At 26.1% G+C, this 11,796-nt stretch overlaps 1 protein-coding gene across 2 annotated transcripts; it reads left to right on the top strand.

The window, feature by feature from the left end:
• Positions 1 to 10,694, top strand: LOC107449918 (CB1 cannabinoid receptor-interacting protein 1). Of its 2 annotated transcripts, XM_087166183.1 has the most exons (5): positions 1 to 148; positions 3,120 to 3,217; positions 3,567 to 3,711; positions 5,705 to 5,834; positions 8,731 to 10,694. In XM_087166183.1, exons 1-5 carry the CDS (start codon positions 86 to 88, stop codon positions 8,745 to 8,747), a joined length of 453 nt encoding a protein of 150 aa, XP_087022309.1. In that variant the 5' UTR covers positions 1 to 85; the 3' UTR covers positions 8,748 to 10,694. The 2 variants fall into 2 exon arrangements, with proteins under 2 accessions (XP_087022309.1, XP_015921081.1); XM_016065595.5 differs by lacking the exon at positions 8,731 to 10,694 and having other exon boundaries at positions 5,705 to 6,623.
• The last annotated feature ends 1,102 nt before the right edge of the window (positions 10,695 to 11,796 follow it).

Raw genomic sequence — 11,796 nt, 5'->3', positions numbered from 1 at the left:
AAGTGTCACTAAAGCGGTGAAGAAGGGGATTTATAACTTTGATTTGATTGATTGAATTTGGGGGTGTATCCTGACCGCTTCAAACATGAAATACAATTTGACACTAGGCGTTAAAAGGGATGATGATAACTCAGTCGTATATTACAAAGTGAGATTTTATTATTATTATTAACAGAATTTGAACTTTTTATTGCTTATGAAGTTTAAATTACAATTATGTAACTAATACAAATGTTGACACTGCTAAGATTTATGTTACATATCCCTTGTAAAGCTAGATTTATAATGATCAAAAATATCTTTTGTGTTTTAATTATCAAAATAATGTTTGTAAAATATTTTGAATATTAGTAAATTTTTTTACTTAGTTTAAATTAAATAAATATATTTGTGTGGGATAGTAATATGAAAATCTTTGTGATTTGATTTCTAAAAATATATCTATTAGTGAAGGATAATAATGCACTTGGTTAAAAAGAAATTAGTAAAATTAAATTTTGTGATACTGGTTTATATTTTGTTTGATATAAAATTGTTTTTGTTTACCAAACAGCCTCACTGCCAATCATTTGTTTAGTGCAACATGTTTGAATCAAGAAAAATATTGTTTTAAACTATATAACTTTGTAAATAAAAACATTTAGTTTAGAATGGCTGATAATTTGTGTGTGAAAAAAATATTTATACAGTTTTTAAATTATGCTAGCTTTCAGCTTCTCCTAATTTAGAAAGCAATGTAATGAGCTCAAAAGATACTTATAGTCAGACTCCTTATACTTTTTGTACTCCAGCACAAAAATAATTCTCTTTTTCATTATATCTCAGTTTCCGATTACCTATCAAAATACAAACATTACAGGATAAGTAAACTGGGCGACCGCCTTGGGCTGCCAAAAATTCTGGATTGATTTATAGTTTTATTACAAGTTTTTCTTTACCTTTGCTAAATTTTGAATATATTTTTACTTTTCTTTGAATATATAAATCATAGGAGTTATTAAAATTTATATTTTTAAAAGTTTCCAATTTCATTTCTGTTAACGTTCCTTTATATCAGTGGTGTAATTTTTAAAATAACATGGAACTTTTTGTCCACTTTCAACTTTTATGTCATTTAAATTAATTGTATTAAAAATTTCAACTATTGCCGGTTTGTGAGTGTGTGTGGAGGCCAAGGGAAAATGTAAAGTAAAATAAATTAAAATTCTGTAAAATGTTTTTCAAATGATATTCTTTCAACGAAAACTTCTGAAATATTTTACTGTTAATTATATTTTGTTAGTTCTTATCTTATAAAAGCAATTTTTAAAAAAAGACATTAATAATTCAATTTCATAGTTAGTTAAATTTTCAGTTACACTTGACACTTCACAATTTATTACAGTTTTGCAGTCTATGTGAGTTAATTGTAATCTTGTAGCCGACAGATCTTTTTAGATCTAGTTTAGTGGCGAACAAATGAAGGGGAAAAAATGCAGTGTTTTAAGATAATCAAAAATATTTAAATAATTAAAATGAGATTGTAGATTGGGGTTATATTATTATAATAATAAATAAAATAAGATAATTAAAATGAACATTTTGGATGATCTATTTTAAGCATTCATTTTCATTGATCAATCCTGAAAATTGAGTTAAATTATACTATTTAGGTGTGCCACTTTTCTGTAAATGTGCGGAATTCTAGTTTTTTTTTTCTTTCCTGATTTCCATTACAAACTTAAAAGTTCTAAAAATGCAAAAATTTTGTATGGTGAACCAAGGGTTCATCCACAAATTGTGTAAAAGTAATTGAAGGTATCTTAACTATTCTACCCGATATGTTGTTTCTTAATTTTTATGCATAAAGTTTTTTGCATAATATAGTGGGGAACCGATTATCCAGAACGATCGGGATCATCGCTATTCCGGATAACTGATTTTTCCGATTTTCTAAATGGCTACAAAAAGCTGTATTTTTTATTGTTAAACCCAACTAAAAAAAGAAATATTTGGAAATAATCTTGAAAAAACAAAGTAATACACTAATGATTATTTCCAAAATGATGGTAAGGTAAACATCTTTCAAAAAGAAAGAAAAATCCTAAAATCTTATGAGGAAAAAAAAAATTTTTTTTTTTAAATGGCGGGAAAATGTATTGAATTTCGTTCCGGTTTTTTGGTTTTCTGATTTCCGGATAACGGGTTCTGTACTGTATAAAAAATCTGAAATTTTATATGGGAATCGGGATTTTTTTCTTTCTAAAACTGTGTTGTGCCTGTCCTTATACATAAAGAAGGAAAAGTTTCACTTTGAAATTACAGTTAGAACTAAATTTTGCCTATCAGATTAAAATGATTTAGACTGAGTTTTGAAATTGAAATAAGATTTGGAGGTTTATTTTTTGAGATATTTGGTTTGAAGAGGTTTGTATGATGATGGAGGCAGATGTGCATATTGGCTGATTGTGATTTTTATATCAAATGAATAACGTGTGAAAAATGTGAATATCTTGTTTTGACCAATTTTATATGCCTGCAGAGGTATCTGCATAGAAACTTCCTAGCACTCTTGTCCCGCAGTGGACTGATCGTTAAGACACGGTTCCCAGCAGATCACCGTAGTCAAGTGGTCACCCACCAGCACACTGACTGCGGTCAGTGTGCTGGTGGGTGATCAGTTGGATTAGTCTACGTAGGGACCGAGGGTATGCGGTATTGGTCTTCGTTAAACTGTTCTACCGTAATGAGCTCGACTTCACGTGCAGGTCGGCAGCTACTGAAGCGGGAGTGCCATCTCATCTGCAGAGGACCTAAATTGTGATGACATGTCTTCGGATCATCCTAAGGGATGTTTCCCAGACCGTCCCCAATAGCCCATTGTGCAACTCTGGTGCGACGTAAATAATTTACAACATCAATCCTAACAATCTTTAGTGAGAACTGTGCATCCTGTTCATAGTGCATTTAACTAAGGACCCAAAAGTTTCTGGTTTAATCCACGTGGGCCGTTAACGTCTTTCATGCGCTCCTTCGTATGTCTTTCCATTTTATTAAAGAAATTTTTTGTTCTTTCTGAAAAGTAATTTTTACTTAAAATATTGGTGTGATCTTAATTAAACTTGTCGTCTTTATTGCAGCAAGATGGGCAGAGATTTTTATACAATTGTACAATCAAGATGAATGTAGAGACTACTTATAAATTTTCCGTCAACTTTCGCCCACCTATTCAAGTCAAGTAAGGTGCAATTTTTTTAACAAATCAATTTATTATGCAGCAATTTGTTAATTGAAAAATAATCTTTTTAGACCTGTTTAAATGGCCAGTGCTATTTTAATTTTCAAATGCTTACCTATCCTGGCTGTAGACTAACTCTTCAACCTTAAGGCAAAACTGTATTGAAATTTAATTCCTAAGCTCTACTTTCCTGTTGAATAATATCAAGGAAAAATAAATTCAGAAAAGACACCAGATTTTAGTTCAGAAAAAGTCTATTAACTAATGATCAGAGAATTACTATTTATTAAAAATATAATGAAGATTTTTAAATTGCTAAGCAAAGCTGAATGTCTTTTTTCATTTTTAGGTCTGCAACTATAAAAAATTCTATATTAGATGTAAGAGAAGAAGAATTTACACCAGAATCATCTACTTATGCACTGTTATGGACGACTAATGATGTCTGTGTTTCGAAGAAAAATGTTCGAGATCATTTTTCTCTTAATCTTACTGTGAGTAAGAGAATTTTATTGTTCCTTCCTTCAATTTAGTTTATTTGCTAATAGTTCTTCATATTTTAAAACAAATTGTTTTAGTTTTTAATATGAAAAAAAAATTTCAACATCTCTTTTTAAAGGTTACTGCTGAATATATTTGTAACGTTACTGCAGAATATACCTGGTTTTTCCACTATGCAACTTTTTCTAATTAAACACTGTGAAAAAAACTAATTGGTTAAATGGTAAAAATTTCCAGATCTTGAGAGTTGTCCCTTGCTTTATAAGTCTTACTGCTCCAGCATATAGTCATCATGGTCATTTAATGTTATGTATATAATGCATATACACTGTATTCTAAATTTTTTAATTTTTGAAAATTTTAAGAAAATAAATTGTTTTATTCGACTAATATTTTTATAATCCTTTCATAGCAATGTTTGTTTTTTTTATTTAATCTATTAATGATTTTAATTTATTTATTATCTTTCGTTCAAACTTGCTTCTTAAATTCATTTTACTAAATAAACTATTGATTCTAATGGAGCTAAATGCTTTATTGTTGCTGATGTGATTATACCTTGGTAATTTTGATTTTAATTGATCATGATAATATTTTATAAAAATGCATTTTTAGAAGATACAATATGCATATATATAATATTACATATATATGATGGGTGACTCATGTAACTTGTACTTAGCTATAAAATTATTTTATTTGATTAACATATTTTATCTTTTCATATCAACAGTATTTTTTTAATTTCATTTTTGATTAAAGCTTGTTGCTTTATTTCTCTACACAAAATAAACTATCAAAAATAAGTCGATAGCCTCATTGGAAAATGTGTAACTGTAGATAATGTGATTAAACCTTGCTAATTCTACTTTTTGACTTTAATACATAAGAATAATATTTTATGATGACTTCTTCTAATATTTTTTTACATACCAAAAAACACTAAAAAATTGGATACTAAAGTTAAAATCCTTTAAAAAAGTTCAGAAAGGAGCTTTAATGTAAGAAAATTAAACTAAAAAAACATTCAACTAAAAATGCAATGCTAATTAAATTTTTTAAAAATTTGAATATATATATATAGAGAGAGATTTATATAAGGATTCTCATTTGTAACTATTACTACTTAAGAATTTGGTTGCTTTTGTGTATAACAATTTTTTACCCGATTAATTTATTTTAATAGTAATTGAAGTCTTACAACAACTTTCAAAAATAAATTCATTGATCAAAAACTTTTTTTCCTTCTTTTTTTTTAAATTGTGAAATTTTATAAAGCTACTTAAAGATTTTTGTATAAAAATTTCTCTGTTGAATAATAAAAAAAATTATTATGCAAATGAGCAATGATGTTAAACCAAACCCTGCACTGAATATCAGAATATTAGTTAAATGGTTTTCAAGCTTAAATTAAAGAGGAAATAGTATTTTATTGAATGTACAATAAAATTAAAATTTTCACTTAATGTTGAAGTGAATATATTTTTTTTATCTAAAAAAGTCAAATTTATTTTAAATGAAAAATAACAAAATGTGACCAATGCATTCAAAAATTTTATTCTTATTCTACCTTGGGTGCTTTTTTTTTTTCTATAATAATGATCAGATGACTTTATATCTGTAGCAAAAAAATTATCAGTAAAATATTGAAGATCACATGGCCTGATAAATAAATAAAAAAAAATTTTGAAATTAATGAAAAAAGCTTTAAGACTGAAATACAAAAATTCATTGAATTATTAGTGAATTATTTATTTAAAAAAGACAGAGTTGTTAGCTCAATTCTAATACAATTATAGCTTACACAATTAAAAAAATTATCCTATGAAGGTCTCTTTTCTTTCTTTTTTTACTGGGCTAATTCTTTTAATACTTAGGCTAGTTGACTTAATAATTTTTAAACAAACATTTTTTTTAATTATTGTCCTTTCTATTTTTTGATAAAATAATTTATTATACCACGTTAATGAATTAATTTATTTTTAGATTCAAGGCTTGGGAAGTTTGGAAATACCATTGCAGTTCAAGTTTTATAAATCAAATGATAAGAGCCATTCAGTTTGGGGCAACGATTTACATCACATTGAATATGAATGCAGTTATAAAGATGAAAGTGGTATCTTTGAAATAGGAAAAGAAGTTTTCAGATGATTGGCTTTTTTCCTCCTAAATATTTCTGCTTGTTTGAGATTATTTTTCATTCATTTCACTGCATTCAAGCAATATGAAATTTTTTATTTAACTTAAACCTTTTTAGATAATTGCATTTATTTACATTGCAACATCATTTATTTTTTAGTTAATATTATTTTATTGAAAAATTGCATTTATATTTCAGTAATTATCTATATCCACAATTTTAGAGAGAATTATATATATTTTCTATTTAAAACATTCTGGGTAAACACTTTATTAATTGCTTGCTTTTTCAAGTAACTTACCTTGGATGTCTTAAAATTTTTATATTGATATTGCTTTGTTTTTCTCTAAATTTTGCATCGTCAATATTGATATATTATGATCCCTATTACAGGGGTGTGCATCTTTAAAAGTAATTAATAGTTTTATCTCTTCATTGTTATTTTTTTCTATACTTAGAATTGAAATTAGTTTTTTGAAAGAAAAAACTTTATTATCAGTAATTTTGCAAGTTTTGGGCATAATTCAAAGCTGGTTTTTAAATTACAGATTTTTAATAAAAATATTACTTTACTTACAGTGCAAATGAAAATTTAGCACTTAATGCTTAAGTAATTTTTTTTTTAAAGATTTAAATTTATTGAAGAATTGTTAAGTTCTTCAACTGCTAATAGAAGTGTATGAAAACTAATCACTCTTTATATTGGCCCCTACTTTATGTGTTTTGTCTTTCCGATAGCTGTATTTTCTAAAGATATAACACTAATGTGAAATTGGTTGGATTTATAACAGTTATTTGTGGAGCTGTTTGTACAAATTCATGAAATTTCTTTAATGGACATTACACTTAATTTTATAATATGTATACAATTTCTTTTTTTTTTCTTACTATGTAAGCACTATATTAATTTACTAGCATATATTTGCATCCAAGCATTTTTTATTTTATTTCTATAACTATTATATATTTGCACTTATTAGTATCTGCATTTAGTCTTCAAATTTTATATAATCTTGAGCTTAGTGTTTAGGTTTTTAAAATATAAAATATCATATGTAAATTACATGAGATTTTTCTTAAATTTAGAATTTATTCTACTTCTTTCACAACACTTTTAATAAGCTTACTCACATTTTTCATGATATTGCACTGCCTTGTACCTTTTTTTCAAAGTTTATCTTCTATTTATCAGTTACTTGCCAATTCAAGTAACTTGGATCTCATAATCTAAGTCATTTTCAAGTTTGATCTATTTTTCTTCAAATCTTGCTGCATAACTTTTTTTTAATATTTAATATCTATACTTATAGAACACCAATTCATTTTATGTTAAATGCTCCATTTTTTATGGCTTCACTTAATGAAAAAAAAATCATGTATACTTATATTTTCTTAGTACAAAAATTGTGCATTTTATTTATATTTTGCACTTGTAAGAATTTGTGTTTTTTAGAATCTTCATCTAAACTTTGTCTGTTTCACTTGCATGAAAATTTATATATTTATTATAAAATAATTAATAAATAAGCAAATTTTAACTAGAAAACTCTCAATTTCTTTTTCATTTTTTAGTTTAAAAATCCTGTTTTTTTGAAAACGATCAATAAATCGAGAGACATCTGATTTAGGATTATTAACTCTAGACAAAATAAAATTTTTAAAATTTTATTATGTTCAACGCATTTTGAGACTGAATTATTAGTAACTTGTTGAATACAATTTGTTTTTTAATAAAAACTCACGACCACATTTCTCCAATGTTATGCAATTTTCATGAAACTTTTTTAATGTTTCGTGGAATGAAAAGCTACTGCCTCATTAAAATTCATCTAATATTTAATGAAAAGTATGGCTTTGCTAACTTCAATTTGTTTAAATCAAAAATATTTTATACTGATTTCATATATTTCTTCAAATATCAATATAAATTGATTTTGTTAATAAGAATTATATTCATAGGTTAAGTTTTCAATGTAATGTAAATTTATATTTAAAAATAAAAGCTTTGTTATATGTCAAAATCATCAATTAAACTCTGCATTCAAATCTTAATGGATGCTTATTTCATATTCCTTAACTTAAATAATTTTATACACAAAATATTCTAATTTGAGGAATAACTTGCCTTATCTGCACGTAAACGCAATTTCCGAGTTCATGTTTTTGAGACATTTGTACTTTGAGACATTTTGTATTTTTTGAGCATCATTGCTCATTACATCAAAGTTGTTTAAGTGTCATTTTTTTCACACCAGAATTTAAATGAAGAAAAAAATGCATTAATTTTCAATCAAAGACTTTATGTCATATTACAAACAGAATATCTAGTATCTTAAAAATAAGAGAAAAATCTAAATGAATCAGAATTGTGGTGAACTTAACAGTATAGTACCTTGTTTTATCTAAACTTACATTCTAATTTCATTTTTTTAAAACTTGATATAGATTACTGTAATTCAATATATAGATGTTAGGTGCTGGTCCTTTAGTAGCTCATCTTACTGGTGCTAGAAGAGTAGGGTTCTGTATTTTTGCATTTAAGTTTTAGGAAATACATAAGAGAATACTTTAAGATTCCTTTTACATACCTTCTTCCACCTTGTAATTTTTATTTTATTTTTTGGAAAAAGGATCTCGATTGATTAATCCTCATTTAATTTTCACTATTTCTGAAAATTTACTATATATACATGCCTCATTTAATATCCCTGCTATACACTCCTTTCGATTATATCTAATGTAAGCAATCATATGCAGTTTTTCTATTTTGCTGAAATTAATTGTTTATGTATTTTAGTCAATAATATAGAGATGAGAAGAAATAAAATTCAAAATTCAGGAGAATCAATCTTTTTTTCTTTTCTTTTTTAAGATCTTGTATTTTGCTAAAAACTGTGGAACCAGCAGAAAGAAGTAGCATTTGCATATTTTTGGTAATTACAACCTTGCAGACAAAGGGGAAAGTTGAGCAATCAACCATAAAACTGCTTTTGGCAGGAAATTACTTGGTTAACCACTAGTCGCGACACTTTTTCTAAAGTTAAAATGGTTTCTTTTCTGCTACGAAAAAGAGAGAAAGACTGAATGAGTAGTGCATAGCAGGGAAGTTTCCATATTATTTTGCCTGAGAGCTCAACACCTGGGGGTTTAATTAATACAAAGTGAATGAAAACAAGAAATGGCTGATGTTAAACTCAGACTGTTATAATTAAAAGAAGCAAATTTTCAAACTCATCAAATAAGTTTGCCAGATACCAGTCACTTTTCCTTTCATTTACTCCGAAATTAGTTAATTCTCCTCTTATTACTTACAGTTTACTCTTTTCATTAGTCATTGTATTCTTGGTTCCCCCCCAAAAAAAACTTATTTTACTTTAAGTCTGGTTTACTTCTCGATATATATCCTTATTTTAAACAGATTACAATGAGAAAAAATTATTAAGTGTGTAGTAGACGTGTTTGCTGAAATGCCATAATATAAACCACCTACTTTTTAATTCTTTGAGAATAAATCAAAATATTTTAATCTGTGCCATATTTATGAATGTATTTCCATTCTTAACGTTATTTATAAAAGATTAGTATTATTTAACTTTTTAATTTCCTTATTTTTAAGGAGATTTTAAAAGAAATATTGTAATTTAAAAATGAAATGAACTGTTACAGTATTATCTTTCATTAGTTATTTAAAATTATATATATTTTTTTCTTTTCTCTTTTGTATGTTTTTACCATGTGAATGCGTATAAATACATTTTCCAGCATGTTGTTATATAGTGTCACTATATTTGTGTTTTAAGAATATATTTTCACTGTGTTTTTTGTGTTCACTGATCCAACAAAACATGACATATAGCTATGTGATTTTTTCACTAGTATTTTTCTGTGATACTTTTGTAATAGAGGTTTAAAATTTTATTTTAATCTGTATTCACAATTGTTATATGCTGTTAGAACTTGCTTATATAAAATTTGGTTTGTATACTGGCTATGATAACATTTCATTCTTAATGTTGTTGTGCTGTATTTTTTAATGAGCATGTGGTAAAAAATTAATGTTTAATGTTCTAGTCTTAAATGTGTTTTATTAAAATCAAATGTCTTGTATTCTATAATCTCACTAGTCAACAGTGTACTGTAGAACTCAACTAATTCAAATTGAATTTGTATTGTAATGATGCAAAAGCTATTGTCCCAATGTTTAATTCATGATTAGTTTGAACAACTGGTGACAAAATTTTGATAGTATAAACTCAACACAAAATTACTATGATATAGTTAACACAAGAATTCACATTCAATGTGGTCTGTAATCTGTATCGTAAATAGGAACTTTACATTAGAGCATTACATAAGCCATATTTAGATGTAATGGCTAATGTAATGCCAAAAATTTATAACTTTCTAAGACAATAAGCTAGAATCCGTATAATGATAAAGCGTTGAAAATAAAAACTTCAAAATATATGATTTGAAGATCACTTATTTTTATGTATTGAAAATTGCGATATCTGTTTTTTAATCATAATATGTCAAAAATCCCACTTTTAAACTCTATGTCTGAATCCCAAAATGGCAAATGATAGTCTTAATTTCAGACTATGTAGCTTTGTTTCTCGCTTATAGGGTTTAAATCATTTTGATCGGTGCTTATTTTTCATTGTTAGTAAAAAAGTATTTAGTTTTTTACCAGAAAAAGTATTTCTTTGGCATGATGATTATCACCATGAATTACGTAAAACGTGTGGTTTTTGATGTGTCATTCAATTACCATCCATTATATCCTTATTTCTTTTATTATTATTCCGTTTCATAAGGATCATTCGAAAGCACTAATCATATTACATGTTTAATAAACTGATAACTCGCAGATGCACTTGTGTGCACAATAAACAAAACTTTTTTTTAAGGATTTGTGCACTCAAACCTGCAATTTACTGCACAAGAGACTCCTGATTTCAGGTTTCATTTCCTAGCCTTTGAAGTCGCACCGAAAATCTCTTGAATAACATTACTTAATATTTCCCCTTATACCAAATTAAAATTTTGCTATCTTTTTTTTCTTTTTTTTTTTTAATAATTTTAGGCTTTATTGTTTATGTCATAAGAAACTCATTAAGTTCTTGCATTGTCTTATTTTTAAATCAGTACCACAATTCTTTATTTTTTTATCAATTAGGTTTTCTTTGTCTGGTTAGCTGTCTATGCATCCGTATTATAAGTTCTGTATAATAAAAAATATTAATCTTATAAATTCTCTTGTTTAGTATACATTTATAAATAATTTTTATTTAATTCTAAAAAATAATTTTTGTTTAAATTAATGGGGAATTGATTATTTTAAATTAAAATTATTCAATTAATTAATTTAAAAAATAGTGTATGTAATTCCACAATGAACATTTTTAAAACTATGCATAAAATGTTTTTATGGGGTTACTAAAATTAAAAACAGCATCTTACAGGAAACAAGTTGTTTAATTATCATGATTATGTAAAAACTTTGAAAAGTTTCTGCAATTTGTTAATTTATGTATAAATATGAACAATTTTCAAAAATAGGAGAGTTTTTTTATTGGTGCATAACTTTTTTCTGAAATTCTTGAAAATATTTTTGTGTTTAAAAGCACTTATTTTTTTGCTGAAAAACTTTGCTACGCACACTGATTGGCTAAATATTATAATTTTAATACATTTTGAGATAAGTTGTCAAAAACTTAAAAGTTTGTAGGACTTCTATGCCAAAGAGTTACCAATTATTTTCCTTATGAATTTTCCTGTTGAATTTATTTTCTATGAGTAAAAATTTTTGAATAATCTTATCTTTTCCTATTAAGCTAACAATGGTTTCATTTTAATTCAAATTAGTGGAGTTCTACTGTATCATTAATAAAAACAATTATTTCAATTTGTATTAAGTATTGCATTCAGATGTAAG

This window comes from Parasteatoda tepidariorum, chromosome 6 (assembly GCF_982258835.1).
Source record: "Parasteatoda tepidariorum strain Cologne lab strain chromosome 6, Ptep-v5.0, whole genome shotgun sequence".
Classification (NCBI taxonomy): Eukaryota; Metazoa; Arthropoda; class Arachnida; order Araneae; family Theridiidae; genus Parasteatoda; species Parasteatoda tepidariorum.
Note: the sequence above shows the minus strand (reverse complement) of the source record. Positions and strands in the feature narration are given on the sequence as shown.

What these genes read in the sequence shown, in the direction of transcription:
- LOC107449918 (XM_016065595.5), top strand. Translation starts at nt 86, where the DNA reads ATGAAATACAATTTGACACTAGGCGTTAAAAGGGATGATGATAACTCA. An exon ending in ACTCAGTCGTATATTACAAA is followed by an intron (nt 149 to 3,119) that starts GTGAGATTTTAT and finishes TCTTTATTGCAG; the next exon opens with CAAGATGGGCAGAGATTTTT. An exon ending in CGCCCACCTATTCAAGTCAA is followed by an intron (nt 3,218 to 3,566) that starts GTAAGGTGCAAT and finishes TTTCATTTTTAG; the next exon opens with GTCTGCAACTATAAAAAATT.